General features: G+C 46.2%; 1 protein-coding gene across 1 annotated transcript; it reads right to left on the bottom strand.

Moving 5' to 3' along the window:
• Positions 1 to 921: 921 nt before the first annotated feature.
• On the bottom strand, positions 922 to 13,525 carry LOC311109283 (uncharacterized protein; the record flags this gene model as incomplete). Its single annotated transcript, XM_084152115.1, has 12 exons — positions 922 to 1,204; positions 1,298 to 1,442; positions 3,280 to 3,337; positions 3,492 to 3,596; positions 3,925 to 4,105; positions 6,539 to 6,677; positions 6,999 to 7,195; positions 9,859 to 9,980; positions 10,067 to 10,185; positions 10,361 to 10,450; positions 11,677 to 11,766; positions 13,288 to 13,525. The coding sequence occupies 12 exons, from the start codon at positions 13,523 to 13,525 to the stop codon at positions 922 to 924; spliced, it is 1,767 nt and encodes a 588-aa protein (XP_084008241.1).
• Between the last annotated feature and the right edge of the window lie 5,123 nt (positions 13,526 to 18,648).

Raw genomic sequence — 18,648 nt, 5'->3', positions numbered from 1 at the left:
TAGTACAGCATGTCAGTGGTGGTGTGATATAACCTTCCACCACTAGAAACACTGACAGACAGAAACTCCAAACACAGTCGTTACATCTAGTAGGCTGACGTTGCCCCTAACCACTGATACAGGGTCAGACTATATTTTCATCCCCCCCAATAGTTAAGGTTATTGAGGGTTAGAATGATCTGATCCTAGATCTGTGGTTAGGGGCAATTTATACCTAGAGCTAGTTAACAGCTGTGTGACTGTATACAATATATACAGGAGGAGGAGATGTGTTCTCCAGTGAAGATGCTACAGGGTCACAGGGTCAGTGTTAACCACATAATTAATGCTACAGAAGGATAACACAACCATAATATTACATTCTCACCCGCTCAACACTGACACAACTTTATGCACAATATCATACAGCCAGGACACAGAGAAAAAGCTTTACTTTACCGGGAGAGTATTAACCGTGTGTGTACATGTCAATGTGTGTGAATGGAGGAATTCAGCAGTAGATGTGTTGAGTTCACAGGAGGTTGGTGGCACCTTAATTGGGGAGAATTGCTTGTGGTAATGACTGGAGCTGAATCAGTGGAATGGTATCAAATACATCAAACACATGGTTTCCAGGTGTTTGATGCCATTCCATTTGCTCTGTTTCGGCCATTTTTATTAGGAGGGTCTCTCCCCTAAAGAGGGGTGAGGGCGGAGGTGCAGGGAGCTGGTCTCTCTCTCTCTGATGGGGGGAAGCGGGAGGAGAGGAGAGACCCCCCTGCTGCTCCTAGCTCCTCTTTGCACCCAACAGCCAGTAGTCCTACACAATGCCCTGGAGGAAGAGGAGAATGCATATCAGAGCAGAGCTGTACAGCATGTGTGATACACAGTATGTGTGTGGTGTGTGCGCATGCGCACGTTTGTGAGTACGTTACCTGGTTACTAGACGTCCAGTTTGCCAGGGCTGAGGCTGTGGAGAAGTTGGGAGGAGCTTGAGGAGGAGCTAGTGAAGGAGGCAGGGTTATAATCCTGTATCAGCAGGTTCTTGTTGAGGTCTCCCAGGGCTACAGCACTGCCGGCCTGCAGCCTGGGGTAGAGGGACGTTTCTGGCTGGGCGGTGAGGTCCAGGAGGTGCTCTAGGGTTCGGGTGTTACTCATGCTGTTTAACCTCTCGCTGACAGGAGAGAACTCCTGAACGCTACCCAACTCATCCCTGGACACTGGGCTGGGGAGACACACACATTACGCAAAATGAGTGTTAACAAATGGGGACGTGTGTGTGTGTGTGTGTGTGTGTGTGTGTGTGTGTGCAGCTCACCTGACGTCCATAGACTGTACCCCGTCAGACAGCTCGTCCCCTCCACAGCTCTTACTCTCCAGGGGTCCCAGCGTGATGATGGGGGACTCATCCTGATCCAACTCCCTGACACGCCCTGCCTGGCCCCCGTTCACCTCACACACACCTGAGAGAGAGGAGAGGATTAGACACACCATATTAATGGTAACTCAAAACCTTAATGGTCAAGAGTCATATACAGTGGGGAAAAAAAGTATTTAGTCAGCCACCAATTGTGCAAGTTCTCCCACTTAAAAAGATGAGAGAGGCCTGTAATTTTCATCATAGGTACATGTCAACTATGACAGACAAAATGAGAAAAACAAATCCAGAAAATCACATTGTAGGATTTTTTATGAATTTATTTGCAAATTATGGTGGAAAATAAATATTTGGTCAATAACAAAAGTTTCTCAATACTTTGTAATATACCCTTTGTTGGCAATGACACAGGTCAAACGTTTTCTGTAAGTCTTCACAAGGTTTTCACACACTGTTGCTGGTATTTTGGCCCATTCCTCCATGCAGATCTCCTCTAGAGCAGTGATGTTTTGGGGCTGTCGCTGGGCAACACAGACTTTCAACTCCCTCCAAAGATTTTCTATGGGGTTGAGATCTGGAGACTGGCTAGGCCACTCCAGGACCTTGAAATGCTTCTTACGAAGCCACTCCTTCGTTGCCCAGGCGGTGTGTTTGGGATCATTGTCATGCTGAAAGACCCAGCCACGTTTCATCTTCAATGCCCTTGCTGATGGAAGGAGGTTTTCACTCAAAATCTCACGATACATGGCCCCATTCATTCTTTCCTTTACACGGATCAGTCGTCCTGGTCCCTTTGCAGAAAAACTGCCCCAAAGCATGATGTTTCCACCCCCATGCTTCACAGTAGGTATGGTGTTCTTTGGATGCAACTCAGCATTCTTTGTCCTCCAAACACGACGAGTTGAGTTTTTACCAAAAAGTTCTATTTTGGTTTCATCTGACCATATGACATTCTCCCAATCCTCTTCTGGATCATCCAAATGCACTCTAGAAAACTTCAGACGGGCCTGGACATGTACTGGCTTAAGCAGGGGGACACGTCTGGCACTGCAGGATTTGAGTCCCTGGCGGCGTAGTGTGTTACTGATGGTAGGCTTTGTTACTTTGAACCAGCTCTCTGCAGGTCATTCACTAGGTCCCCCCGTGTGGTTCTGGGATTTTTGCTCACCGTTCTTGTGATCATTTTGACCCCACGGGGTGAGATCTTGTGTGGAGCCCCAGATCGAGGGAGATTATCAGTGGTCTTGTATGTCTTCCATTTCCGAATAATTGCTCCCACAGTTGATTTCTTCAAACCAAGCTGCTTACCTATTGCAGATTCAGTCTTCCCAGCCTGGTGCAGGTCTACAATTTTGTTTCTGGTGTCCTTTGACAGCTCTTTGGTCTTGGCCATAGTGGAGTTTGGAGTGTGACTGTTTGAGGTTGTGGACAGGTGTCTTTTATACTGATAACAAGTTCAAACAGGTGCCATTAATACAGGTAACGAGTGGAGGACAGAGGAGCCTCTTAAAGAAGAAGTTACACGTCTGTGAGAGCCAGAAATCTTGCTTGTTTGTAGGTGACCAAATACTTATTTTCCACCATAATTTGCAAATAAATTCATAAAAAATCCTACAATGTGATTTTCTTGAAAAAAAAATCTCAATTTGTCTGTCATAGTTGACGTGTACATATGATGAAAATGACAGGCCTCTCTCATCTTTTTAAGTGGGAGAACTTTTTTTCCCCACTGCATACTGTAAGACAAACAATACAACCCAACAGACCATCCTCTCCACCACATGGGAGAGCTCTAACCCTGGCCGTCTCACTGTCTGCTGAGTCACCCTGCAGACAGTACACCCTGTGTGTGTGTGTGTGTGTGTGTGTGTGTGTGTGTGTGTGTGTGTGTGTGTGTGCGCGCATGCTGTGTTTGTTTATACCTGGGGATGAGGAGTCCGTCTCACTCTTACGTGTCCTCTTCATGATCTCCTCAATCCGCTGTGGACACACACACACACACACACACACACACACACACACGCACACACACACACACACACACGCAGGAGTTTAGGAAAACAGCTTAAATGGCAGCGTATTCTGGGGGTGGGGGGGGAGTGGGGGGGGGGGGGGGGGGGGGGGGGGTGTTAACCTTCTTCCTCTGCAGTCTCTCCTGCTCCTCCTGTAGCTGCAACAGTTCTCTCTCCTGCCTCTTCCTCTCCACCTCCCTGTGAGCACGCAGACACGCCTCCTCTCTCTGCACACACACAAACACAAAAACATGCAAAACATTCATTCCCTGAACTGAGAAGACTAAGGAAGCTGTGGGTCAGACATAATATGTTGGGTCAGATTGCATGAGATCAGCAGAAGTAGGGAGTTTCTTTTTTTCAAGGCTAAAAGCACAATGTAGCAGATAGACCCATATATATAAACCACATCGATTTGAAACTGCTAGCAACATGGCCTTGGAGATATACTGTATATCTATTGACTATCTGTCATTAGACATCTTAGACAGGCCTACATGCTGCAATAATGCCTCTTAGTTTGACATTTAACCCCTGAGACCCCTGACCCCTGACCTCTCGGTCCAGCTGATCCTGCATGTCTTTCCAGCGTCTCTCCTTTGTCCTTCTCTCCTCGTCCTCTCTGGTCTTCCTCTCCTCCTCCCATCTCTCTCTCTCCTCCTCCGCTTGTTGTGCCTCTCTCGCCTGCCACTCCCGTGCCTCCTGCTCTCTCCTCTGCTCCTCCTCTGCTCTCAGCCTGCACACACACACACACACACACACACACACACACACACACACACACACACACAGTGAGAAAACACACACACACCTTATACACTCTAAATACCCACATCCTTCTGGTCATCCTCCTGGCCTGACAATATATACAGTGGGGAAAAAAAGTATTTAGTCAGCCACCAATTGTGCAAGTTCTCCCACTTAAAAAGATGAGAGAGGCCTGTAATTTTCATCATAGGTACATGTCAACTATGACAGACAAATTGAGATTTTTATTCTCCAGAAAATCACATTGTAGGATTTTTAATGAATTTATTTGCAAATTATGGTGGAAAATAAGTATTTGGTCACCTACAAACAAGCAAGATTTCTGGCTCTCACAGACCTGTAACTTCTTCTTTAAGAGGCTCCTCTGTCCTCCACTTGTTACCTGTATTAATGGCACCTGTTTGAACTTGTTATCAGTATAAAATACACCTGTCCACAACCTCAAACAGTCACACTCCAAACTCCACTATGGCCAAGACCAAAGAGCTGTCAAAGGACACCAGAAACAAAATTGTGGACCTGCACCAGGCTGGGAAGACTGAATCTGCAATAGGTAAGCAGCTTGGTTTGAAGAAATCAACTGTGGGAGCAATTATTAGGAAATGGAAGACATACAAGACCACTGATAATATAATAATATAAATATAATATGCCATTTAGCAGACGCTTTTATCCAAAGCGACTTACAGTCGTGCGTGCATACATTTTTGTGTATGGGTGGTCCCGGGGATCGAACCCACTACCTTGGCTCCCTCGATCTTGGGCTCCACGTAAGATCTCACCCCGTGGGGTCAAAATGATCACAAGAACGGTGAGCAAAAATCCCAGAACCACACGGGGGGACCTAGTGAATGACCTGCAGAGAGCTGGGACCAAAGTAACAAAGCCTACCATCAGTAACACACTACGCCGCCAGGGACTCAAATCCTGCAGTGCCAGACGTGTCCCCCTGCTTAAGCCAGTACATGTCCAGGCCCGTCTGAAGTTTGCTAGAGTGCATTTGGATGATCCAGAAGAGGATTGGGAGAATGTCATATGGTCAGATGACACCAAAATATAACTTTTTGGTAAAAACTCAACTCGTCGTGTTTGGAGGTCAAAGAATGCTGAGTTGCATCCAAAGAACACCATACCTACTGTAAAGCATGGGGGTGGAAACATCATGCTTTGGGGCAGTTTTTCTGCAAAGGGACTAGGACGACTGATCCGTGTAAAGGAAAGAATGAATGGGGCCATGTATCGTGAGATTTTGAGTGAAAACCTCCTTCCATCAGCAAGGGCATTGAAGATGAAACGTGGCTGGGTCTTTCAGCATGACAATGATCCCAAACACACCGCCCGGGCAACGAAGGAGTGGCTTCGTAAGAAGCATTTCAAGGTCCTGGAGTGGCCTAGCCAGTCTCCAGATCTCAACCCCATAGAAAATCTTTGGAGGGAGTTGAAAGTTCGTGTTTCCCAGCGACAGCCCCAAAACATCACTGCTCTAGAGGAGATCTGCAACCTTGTGAAGACTTACAGAAAACGTTTGACCTGTGTCATTGCCAACAAAGGGTATATAACAAAGTATCGAGAAACTTTTGTTATTGACCAAATACTTATTTTCCACCATAATTTGCAAATAAATTCATAAAAAATCCTACAATGTGATTTTCTGGAGAAAAAAATTCTCGTTTTGTCTGTCATAGTTGACGTGTACCTATGATGAAAATTACAGGCCTCTCTCATCTTTTTAAGTGGGAGAACTTGCACAATTGGTGGCTGACTAAATACTTTTTTCCCCCACTGTACATGTACCAGGGATCATCAACTAGATAAAGCTGCGAGCCGATTTCTTCTTGAGGGGCTGGTCAGGGGGCCGGAACATAATTACAAATAATTTGTAGACTGCAAATTGACCGCAAGAAGCCCAAACAGATATAATATCTGGCTAAAACATAATAATTTCAAACCTTGCTTACATTTGTATACAATCACATATATCTTTCTATTATGCGTTGGAATACTTTGGAACAGTTTTCCAAAATTAAAATCACTTGGAGCTGATTTGCAGGTGTTTTTATAATAATAATAATATGCCATTTAGCAGACGCTTTTATCCAAAGCGACTTACAGTCATGCGTGCATACATTTTTTTTTGTGTATGGGTGGTCCCGGGGTTCGAACCCACTACCTTGGCGTTACAAGCGCCATGCTCTACCAGCTGAGCTACAGAGGACCACATTTTTATGTCCAACAATAAAAAAAGTTAAAAATGGTTTGTTTGCTTTTTTGCTCAGAAAACATTGTGGGGGGGGGGGGGTGCAAATAAAATCACGTGCGAGCTAAATTCGGGCCGCCAGTTGGGGAACCCTGCTCTATACAAATACTCAACACACACACATACACACACACACACACACACCTCTCCTCCTCCTGTCGTAGTTTGTCCTCCTGTTCTTTCTGTACTCTGGCCAGACGCCGCCTCTCAGCCAACAGTCTAGACGCCTCCTCCGCATCCATTGTCCCGGCAACGGTCCTGCCTGTGGGCGTACCTGGAGACTCTGAGAGGAGGGATGGAGGCAGGGAGGGGAGTGGTTGGGGAGAGGGACAGAGACAGAGATGACTGGTGTATAGCAGACACTGATGAAAGCAGTTTTCTTTTAAAGCGTTCTGTTCTCTCCTATCGTCTAGGGTGGCTCAGGTTACAGACCTCTCTATCTCCATCCCCCTCTCTCTCCTCTCAAGGGCAGAACATATCAGTGGTGAGTTCTGAGCTCACTGATCATCACTCTGTCATCTCTCTAACTGCCCACACACACACACACACACACACATACACACACACACACACACACACACACACACACACACCCACACCCTACCTGCCGCCAGGTCTCTGCTGGAGGACTTGGAGATCTTCTTCTCTGGGGTGTCCAGCTTAGAGGACTTCCTCTCCAGGGTTCCATGACCCCTGGCCTCCTGGTTGCCCTCGGTTACCGGGGGTCGCTGGCGGATGGGGGAGGGAGGGTACTGTCCCGGAGAGCAGGGGGACTGGGCGCGACTCTTAGTCGACCTCACCCTGTAATAACAATGAACTTTAATTCAGGGGAAGCCAGGCTTCCCCAAATATTTGACCAATAAAAATAAAAATAATACTTTTCCATTGATTCGTGAGTGGCTCAATCTCACCGGAGAAATCATCCAAGTGAGGGAAACAGCGCCCCTCTGTCTCAGTATGTGTAACCCATGTATCTGATGATGTCTGAACCAAAAGAGTGTAACATGTTGCCGCAGTACCATTTGATTGATTGATGCCAGCAAGCATTTGGCCTCCCTTGATAAAAAAAGTATAACATAGTTAGCCAATCAGTGTTGAGCTGAGCTCAACTGTGGTTTGTCCTGGTGCAGCAAAACGCCCCCAAGGGAGGCCAGTTTGGATTTGGCTTCACACCAATCAAATAACTTCCTAAGCAAAACCTCATTTTCAGTGTGTTTCTGGTCTACTTCAGTTGATGTCCTGCAGTAGCTAGCTTGCTAAATCGTCCCTTTCCTAAGCATGGATGGAGATGGGGATTTGGACTTGTGATTTTGACTTAATTCTCTGTACAGGCCAGTGATTGTGACGGCGATTCTGATCTAACCATAAATTAATATGTTGTACCACTGGCCTGAGACGATCGAAGTTCAATATGTAGCCTAGATGTAGCCTAGTAGGCTCATGTTAACTAGCTAGCTAACTTAGCTGGTTCATTGTTGCCCATGCGAGGAAGTTAGGCTAGCAAACATTTTAGCTAGGTAGCCTATGACAACAAAAACTAAAAGTGTACTGTATGACAGAGCCTAGACCGTTTTGCCAACATGAAAGAGAGGAGGATGGCATTGGCGTTCAACTAGTCTACAAGTAGGGTGCACGCACACACACACACACACACACACACACACACACACACACACACACACACACACACACACACACACACACACACACACACAAATCAGTACCATGGACAGCCACATGATGTTTAGCAACATTGATTGGACTAAATTGTCTTTAAGTTAGTTTTCATTGTATTAAACTAAGCATATATTGCCTTGTTGATCTGATGATATTTAAATGTTTAAGTTGAAATGGTGCTGGAATACTGGAGGCAGTTCTCCTGTTGTCTTTGTGCTGACTTGTGGTAACTCAGTAGTTGTTTAGTAAACTGTCCAAAACATTAACTTGCTTGACCATGCTGCAGGTCATATACAGTGCCATTGGAAAGTATTCAGACTCCTTGACTTTTTCCACATTTTGTTAGGTTACAGCCTTATTCTAAAATTGATTAAATTGTTTTTTTCCCTCATGAATTTTACCCACACAATACCCCATAATGACAACGCAAAAACAGGTTTTCAGAAATGTTTGCTAATTTATAAAACAAAAAAAGCCGGAAATATCACATTTACATAAGTATTCAGACCCTTTACTCAGTACTTTGTTGAAGCACCTTTGGCAGCGATTACAGCCTCGCGTCTTCTTGGGTATGACGCTACAAGCTTGGCACATCTGTATTTGAGGAGTTTCTCCCATTCTTCTCTGCAGATCCTCTCAAGCTCTGTCAGGTTGGATGGTGAGCGTTGCTGCACAGCTATTTTCTGGTCTCTCCAGAGATGTTCGACCGGGTTCAAGTCCGGGCTCTGGCTGGGCCACTCAAGGACATTCTGAGACTTGTCCTGAAGCCACTCCTGCGTTGTCTTGGCTGTGTGCTTAGGGTCATTGTCCTGTTGCAAGGTGAACCTTCGCCCCAGTCTGAGGTCCTGAGCGCTCTGGAGCAGGTTTTCATCAAGGAACTCTCTGTACTTTGCTCCATTCATCTTTGCCTCGATCCTGACTAGTCTCCCAGTCCCTGCCGCTGAAAAACATCCCCACAGGATAATACTGCCACTACTATGCTTCACCGTAGGAATGGTGCCAGGTCTTGGTGGTTCCAAACTTCTTCCATTTAAGAATAATGGAGGCCACTGGGACCTTCAATGCTGCAGATATTGTTTGGTACCCTTCCCCAGATCTGTGCCTCGGCACAATCCTGTCTCGGAACTCTACGGACAATTCCTTCGACCTCATGGCTTGGTTTTTGCTCTGACATGCACTGTCAACTGTGGCACCTAATATAGACAGGTGTGCCTTTCCAAATCATGTCCAATCAATTGAATTTACCACAGGTGGACTCCAATCAAGTTGTAGAAACATCTCAAGGATGATCAATGGAAACAGGATGCACTTGACCTCAATTTGGAGTCTCATAGCAAAGGGTCTGAATACTTATGTAAATAAGGTATTTCTGTTTTTTATTTTTAATACGCCTGTTTTCGCTTTGTACTTATGGGCTATTGTGTGTAGATTGCTGAGGATTTTTTATTTATTTAATTCATTTTTGAATAAGGCTGTAACGTAACAAAGCGTGGGAAAAGTCAAGGTGTCTGAATACTTTCCGAAGGCACTGTGACTGTTTGTTACATGCAATATTTGCTTTGTGGACTTCACCAGACAGATGTTGCTCTCCAGTTTTGTGATAAAACAAACATATGTGTAGTTTAATTTATTCCGCCACTGTGTGACTTGTCTTTTGTTGTCAAGGCCTTATTGTATATCATGGTGGCATAGGAACTAATACGTTACAGCCTTATTCAGCAACGGTCCACAAAACTCCCACAATGCTCAGATAACCTATGTGTGTGTGCTACTGCACGTTGCTGTACCTTTTGGGCGTGCCCAGTCCTTTGCTCTGGGCTCTGGGGGAGGAGCTTCGGGTCGGAGTGGTCGGAGATTCAAGGCGTCTCATTGAAGAGTCAGTCAGACAGGGGGCAGGGCCTCTCTCTGTCTAAAAATACAACAGAAGAAGTGAGGTTTTGCTCAGAGTTCTAATGTGGTAATATAAATGCATGTACAAACACACATGGTACCGACTGTGGGTGTTTTGGGGGTCTTGTCCTCCGGGGGTCCATTACTGGTCTTCCTGGAGGGGGAACCTTTGTAGGCCGGCCGCTGGGGGCTTGGGAATGCTAAACGAGAGGACACACCACACAATGCATCATCATAGCACAGACAGAGAGACAGAAAACAAAGAGACACACACACAGAGGGGTGCAGAGAAATACATAAAAGATAGTCATATTATATACTGTTGCTTGGCAACACTACACACGTCCTCATGAATCGACTCGAACACACACACACACTCACACGCGCACGCACACACACCTCTATCTGGTGAGTGCAGGGAGGCTGAAGAGTTGGAGAGGCGTTTGGTGATTGGCTGGTCCGAGGAGGGCGGTGTCAGGAAGTCACTCACTGCAGAGAGATGCATGATGGGACAAAGAGTCAGACATTCCACCCCAGAGGGACAGAAAGAGGTACGAGTCGTCTTTTACCACTAATACTAATACTGAATTCACATGATCTGCCCTTATCCTTGAAGTGTGCAGTCATTCACTTCCCCTCATGGGGATAGTTAGGAATGGACTGAAATATGGTGGGAACTCATTTATGCTTACACCAATCTTCACATCAATGAGAATGAGAGAGGGATGAGTGCACACGTCAGGGAGGTGGGTAGAGAAAATAGCTAAAGTCAGATATGTCTATCTGTGGTTAGGGGCAACTTGTACCTGGAGCAACAGTGACACAAATCACATTACACACAAATAAGAGACACACAACACAACACACCTTACAAACACACACCATTGGAACACTCAAACTAAAATGTCACTCCAGTTAGTGAACAGACCATTCAACTAATAAAACACAACACAATCACTGTCTAAAACACACAACTATGCCACAAATTCACACACACCAAACCACCAATCCCACCAAACACACACTGATTGGGCTTCAGTTTGACTTCAGTCTTGTGTAGAAAGAGACTAATGCATGTTCCATATTTACATGGATACACATGGATACACACACAGACCGTCTAGCACAAAGGAGAGAGGAGGGTTTTAATGAGTGTGTGTGTGTGTGGTTAGACTGCTGCAGGGGCAGTCTGTTGAAGGGGGGGGTTAGTTGAACCCCCTACTGTGAACACTGTGTGTGCATCAACGAGTGTCGCCATAGGCCAGACAGACAGGAAGTACATAAACTATTTGTTCTGATTGGGCAAGGAGGGGGTGCTGATGGACCCCAAAGACCAAAGGGAGACAACAAACACATGCACACATTTACATAATTTGTGGTGAACACAACCATAACCATATTCAGAAACACACAGACACTCCCATGCAGGAAGGCAGCAGAACTCACTGCAAAACACATAGCATACCAATCAGATAGGACATAGGCTACTTGGGCCAAAAAACATATAAAAATACATAAACATTATTGTGAATACGGACAATAGAATAAAATATAATACAATGTAATACTTTATTGCCCAGAAGAGGGAATAACAGTCTTGGACTGGCAACACAAACCACAACACGCATGCAGCCACACACCAACAGCACACATGCACGGTATATACACACACATGCAGGCAGCAGATCACACTAAGGGTGTCAGGTGGTCTGTACCGTTCCTGGATTGGTTGGGGCTGGCAGCGGAGGCGGGATGATTAGGCAGAGCTGAGCCAATAGCATGAGAGGGCGGGGTCTTAGGGTTACCTGGTAGCAGGTGTGGCAGAGCGGAGAAAGCAAAGCGTTACACACGCACCTGGGCGTAACAATCATACGCACACCTGAGTGTCGCATTTATACTCACATACGTACTGCGTACACAAACACACACCTATGTGGCGCAATTGTATACACGCACACACCTATGAGTCTCTGACACACACGCGGTGCACTGCAGTCAGACTGGCGCTGTGAAGCTGATACCCTGCAAGCTGCAGCATCAACTGATCTCAGTTCAGATCTACCATCCATCCACAGGTTAGAACCCCAGTGATATATAGTGATGTTTAGATCAGTAATTGAAGAAGAATAGAATGGGTGCTGACACTCCAGATTTTACAAGGGTTTGCATTCTAGAGCCGCTATTCTGTAGGATTCTATAAGGTATTGTTGAAGAATGTAGTAACCTAGGTATTCTATAAGGGGCCGATTCTCCATTTCATCCTAAGCCTGTGTGAATAATTGATGGCATTATGAATGCGTCACAGAGTCTGGTTACTGCTCTGGTACTGCTCACTGATGGGAGCATCATCGCTGAAAACAAATAAACACACATACACAGGCACGCACATACCATGAAAATACACAGATAAAGATACAAATCCTATAATACCCTTAGCCATAACAGTAGGCCTAGACAGATGACGAGGGTGTGTGTGTGTGCGTGTGTAGAGAGAGAGACAGACACTAACACAACAATGGGTGTTTACATACGCAGTAAATATCCTGTCAGTGTGTGTGTGTGTGTGTGTGTATGTATGTGTGTGTCAAGGTTAGATACGTATTTCAGGCCCCTCCCAGGAATCAGGCCTGTTTCCCAACGCACCAATGCTCACCTCAGTAGTGAACAACATCAGACACGCACGCACGCAAACACGCACACTACTGAGGTAGGGTAGCAGCATTTCACAGAAAGAGAGATATACCCAACACACACAGGATTCCTCAGCTAAACTCACACCTGTAACAGCAGGATAAACCACAGTGACACAGACAGAATTCTCTTATCATCACAGAGCAATGTTATGAGCCATAATACTATTGGCCCACACACACACACACCAGCCTCTCCCAAGCTGATGAGTTTATGACAAAGCGTTGTCCTCCCTGCATTGCAGCCTCCACACCCTTTTCCTCTCTCTGTCCTCCCCCTCTCTATCTCTCTCTCTGGTCTCTGTCCTCCCTCTGTCACCCCTCGTTTCTCTTGTCCTTTATCTGTCTAATCTATCTCTCATCCACCTGCCCCCGTCATCTTCCTCTTCATACATTCCTCCCCTCACTTCTCTAGTTTCCTTTTCCTTGTAGCTGTCCTAAACTGTCCCCACCCTTTCCCCCATCCTGAACACATCCCATCAACTCCTCTCCTCTCTCTCTTCCTTTGTCCCCCCTCACACACATCATCCCATACCTCCTAAACCTCCATACCCTCCTGTCAATCTCTCCCCTCCCTGTCTCTCCCTCCCGTTTGACCCCCATGCCCCCCACCCTCCTTCTCCCCAGTGTACTCACCCTCTCCCCCTCCAGGCGGTCCTCCCCAGGTCCAGCGTTTAGGCCTGTTCTCCATAGAGTCTCTGCTGTCCTCCCCCATCTGTCTCTCCCTCTCTCCCCCTCTCTCCCGTCTTCTCACCAGGGCCTCCAGTCTCTCCTGTTCGTTCCGTTCCAAAACGGGGAAAAATAGACACTCTCTCACCGAGCCGTCGCTACGACGACGAACGCCCGGTGATGCACAAGGAGACGGCTGTGCCATGGTTACCGGAGCAACTGCAGCCTCGCCACTCTCTCTCTCCTCCAAGTGTGTCAGTTCGTTCAGTCGTTCTATCACTCACACTGTCTGCTGCTCACTGATAAATAAACCAGGGCCTCAGGCTCTCTATCTATCCCTCTCTCTCTATCCCTGTCTCCGTCGGTGTCTGCCGCTCCCTCTAGGTAGCTCTGTTTCTCTCTTGCTCTGTCACTCTCTCTCCCTCCCCTCACTTGCTCACCCCTCCCTCTCTCTCTCTGCTCACCTCTTTCTCCCTGGATTCTCTCTCCGTCCCCTCCATTTTTTCTCTCTCTTCTCCCCTCCCCTTTCTCTCTCTCTCTCTCTCTCTCCCCCCTCTCTCTAATAACTGATTCTATTTCAGAAAGCACTTAGCCAGATAGAGGGACAACACATAACCTCTACTCCCTTCCCCTCTGTTGACGACACCCAACTGAGCTCTCACACACATGTGCGCACACACACACGTCATAGGGACATATACACACACAGAGGGTACTCTAGGGTACTGACACAGGTTGCATTTGTCACATCACATATGCTCTTTTTTCCTTTGTACTCTCCACTTTCTCCCTCCCTCCTTTCCTCCAACCCTCCCTCCATCTCTTCCTCCTTCCTGCATCTGCTCAGTGACTGTATTTCTCTGGTGGGTTAACTCCTGCCTGCCTGGACTACTGAGATCTACAGCAGAGAGAGACAGAGGCTCGGATGTCATTTACCAGAGACAGACCCCCCCCCCCCCCCCCCCCCCTCACCCCCCACCCAATCCCCACCCCCTCTCTCTCTCATTTCAATCCATCTCCTATACACATTTCAATTCACAACTGCTGTAAATATTCTGTATAAGTATGTTGGGTATCTTAAGTATGTTAGGGAAAGGCTGCAGCATTCTCTGTGAGGAAGGGAAAGCCCCACTCACACACACCACTGCAGGAAGAGAAAGAGGGACTCGCACACACCACTGCAGGAGAGGAGAAGGGGAGGAGGGAGGGATGGAGGAGGGGGATGAAGATCGATAAGAGAGATGGAAAGAGAGAGAGAGAGAGAGAGAGAGAGAGAGAGAGAGAGAGAGAGAGAGAGAGAGAGAGAGAGAGAGAGAGAGAGAGATACAGAGAGATACAGAGAGATACAGAGAGATACAGAGAGATACAGAGAGATACAGAGAGATACAGAGAGATACAGAGAGATACAGAGAGATAGAGGGAAGCCGAGGGTGGGGGAGAGGGAGAAAGAGGCAGAGGAAGAGAGAGGGGGAGGAGAGGTAGAGATGGGGGAGAGAAAGAGAGAGAAGCAGAGTCATCTGAGGTGATAGCGGACAATATCGCTACGGCAACCCAGAACCCGACCCCGGGGCCAGGACTAAAATAGAACCTCCACAGAGTTCTACAGCAGAAAACACACACACACCTAAATAACTAGAGACAGATTTAATCAGCAGAGTGTTTTTTAACAATACATTAACTCATATTGTTTGCATATCTAATCGATAATTCTGCAGTAATCTACCAACATCAATTCTATAGGCTACCACTGGCCTCATATCCTATCACATCCAATTAAATAGTATGGATACTCTGTCCTCTATCTCGTCCTACACATAATCAAATAATCATATCCATGTGTGTGTGTGCGTGTGTGGGCGCGTGCATGTGTGTGTGACATATATATATCATGTACTGTCTGACTCCAGGAAATGACACATGATACGACAACGATGACATCATGATGCAGCCACAGAGACTGCCCAATCATTAAACCATTAACATAAACGGGAGGGGCTGTCTGCAATGATGGGCTGTCTCCCAATCAATTTCAAATCATCAGTTGAGATGTTCACCATTGGCCTACTTTTAAAGCATATCTAATCTAACCCAACAGGCAGACCATACTCAACTCAAATCAGAGAGAGAGAGAGAGAGAGAGAGAGAGAGAGAGAGAGAGAGAGAGAGAGAAAGATGAGAGACGGAGAGAGAGGGGTAAAAAGGGTGTGGGGGAGGTGGAAGGAGTGGTTGAGGTAAGGACAAAAAAAGAGGGTGCATAGTAGTTTGACCTCTGACCTTCTCCTCCACTTCCTGCTGCCGTCTCCTCTCCTTCTCTCTTTTTTTCTGCTTCTCCATCCTCCTCCCTCGTTCCTCCGCACAACGCTCCAGCTGCTGCTGCTCTATATCACGCAGGAACTCTCCTAGGTCTACACACACATCTCTTGTCATTAATGACTCCACACACGCAGTGTTCATATTTGTTTAATGAATGTGTGTGTGTGTGTGTGTGTGTATATATATATATGGACATATTTAACTATTCTTGTAGAGACCAGAAGTCCCCACAAGAATAGTAAACAAACAAAACTTTGACCAACTGGGGACATTTTGTTAGTCCCCACAAGGTCAAATGCTATTTCTAGGGGGTTTACGGTTAAGGTTAGAATTAGTGTTAGGGTTAGAATTAGGGTTAGGGTTAGGAGCTAGGGTTAGTTTTAGTGTTAGGGTTAGGAGCTAGGGTTAGGTTTAGTGTTAGGGTTAAGGTTCAAATTAAATCAAATCAAATCAAATTGTATTTGCCACATGCGCCGAATACAACGGGTGTAGACATTACCGTGAAATGCTTACTTACAGCCCTTAACCAACAATGCATTTATTTCTTAATAAAAAAGTAAAATAAAACAACAACAACAAAAAAGTGTTGAGAAAAAAAGAACAGAAGTAAAATAAAATAACAGTAGGGAGGCTATATACAGGGGGGTACCGGTGCAGAGGTTAGGGTTAGGGTTATGGTTATGGTTATGGTTATGGTTATGGTTAGGGTAAGAGTACAGGTTAAGGTTAGGGTTAGGGTTAGGGGTTAGGGAAAATAGGATTTTGAACGGGACTGAATTGTGTGTCCCCACAAGGTTAGCTGTACAAGACTGTGTGTGTGACTCATTCCCTGACTCTTCTCTCTCTCCTCTCTCCTCCCTCTCACTAGCTGCACTCTGTCCATCTGCGGTGACCCTTACACAGAAGAGAGAAGATAGAGTGAGAGAGAGAGTCAGTGAGCACATAGAAGGCAATTATGAACAGAAGAGAAACTCAGAACAGGTGTTTCATACTGCTATAAAATCAGTGGAGCGGTTGAAGTATACTGTTGCTGAATGAACAACGAACTACAGTAGATCATCCAGTCTTGGAGGTAGCTACACAGACCCGGATCGCATTTTAGTCCAGGAGTAGGTGGCTTAGCTTGGTCTTTGTCAAGAAACAGATGAGTATGATGCTAGAGGTTGCTTACCTGCTGGACTGTTGTGATTGGACGACAGGCGAGAAGGGGACACGTGCCCATTGGTGAGTGGCCTTGTCCCGGTGATGGTAAGCGAGGTCATGACTGCTGATTGGAGGGTAGAGTCAGTTGCACACTTGGCACACACACAGCGGCCAGAACTAATGCTTAGGCTTTTGCTCAGTGGGCTCACACAGTCGCTCTTTACACACGCATGTGACAAGGTTACGATTCCATAGCAATCTGTTTTCTAAGTTTGATTTCCGGTCAGTAAGACATCAAATCCCCTAGATGATTCCTGACCCTGTCTGTGTGTGAGGGGGAGAGACACACATCCAGCTGACCTGGGGGTCATCCCTCCATGTCAGGATCAGACAGCCATCTCTATAAACCTGCTGTCAACCTGCTGTAGCTAGAGGTCAGAGGTCAGGGCATTGTGTGTGGTTTATGTCTGTCTATCTGAAACACTGTCAATCGATATATAAACTACAAAACAAGAGGGTCGTGTCTACGCTCAAACACACACATACAGAGAGATGCACACTCACTATACTTGCACACTATACGCACACAGCACGCAATGAGCTAGTGTATTTTACTTTCACAAGATATGTAAATGTAGGTAGATGCATTCCTCCTGATTCTCCTGATTCCTGCAGGCCGCCGCAGAACAGCAGTAACAAATCAAATCAGCCTGAACACGACTGCAGCAGAACCGTACAGAGAGAGTGATAAATGCCGGAGAAACAGAGTTTGAGAGTGGAGGGATGCCAGAAAGAGAGAGAGAGACCAATGGGATAAGTGAATGTTTTCGACTATCTTCGAATGGAATTTAAGTCCCTCCATCTGATAAACTTGACCGCTTTTTATTTTAAATTAGCTTATTTTTGGTAATGACAGTTTAATCCATATCTGCATGGTTTGTCTATGAATTTAAGTCACAGACGAGCACATGTACCAGGCATACACCCGAAAGCACTGCATTACGTCATTATTTACATCAAAGTAAACAGAGTTTACGCATGTCTGGTCAGTGGTCTCTGTCTCTCGCACTCTCTCTCTCTCTCTCTCACACACACACACACACACACACACACACACACACACACACACACACACACACACACACACACACACACACACACACACACACACACACACACACACTGACGTACATAAACACATACAGGCCCTCCAGAGGTTTATTCATAGACAGAAAATAGCGCTGAGGGAACATCAGACAACAAATAATAATAATAATATGCCATTTAGCAGACGCTTTTATCCAAAGCGACTTACAGTCATGCGTGCATACATTTATTTGTGTATGGTGGTCCCGGGGATCAAACCCACTACCTTGGCGTTACAAGCGCCGTGCTCTACCAGCTGAGCTACAGAGGACCACAATGTCACGGTTTCGGTCGAGGCTGCTCCTCCTCCTGGTTCGGGCAGGCTTCGGCGGTCGTCGTCCCCGGAGTACTAGCTGCCACCGATCTATGTTTCATGTTCGTTTGGTTTTGTCTTGATGTTGTACACCTGTGTCTTGTTAGTCCTCGTTAGTGTCCTATTTAGTTCTCGTTGTGTGTGTTTGTCTTTGTGTGTGATTGCTCTTCTGTTTCGTGTTGGAGCTACGTACTTCCCTCCAGTGTTTTGGAGAGGTTTTTCGCACATGTTAATGCGCCGTTTGTTTGACGCCTGTGTGCGCCGTTATTTCGCCTTCGGGCTTATTGTGCTTATTTTCTACGTGAATATTGCACTAAAGTCTTTTGGACTGAGCTTCTGCGTCCTGCGCTTGATTCATGCACCACACCCACCTTCAGCACCCCTTGACACACAAGCTATAACAACATGCTGTT

Source organism: Coregonus lavaretus (genome assembly GCF_964263955.1).
Source record: "Coregonus lavaretus genome assembly, chromosome: 34".
Lineage (NCBI taxonomy): Eukaryota > Metazoa > Chordata > Actinopteri > Salmoniformes > Salmonidae > Coregonus > Coregonus lavaretus.
This window is presented reverse-complemented; position numbering and strand designations above follow the sequence as displayed.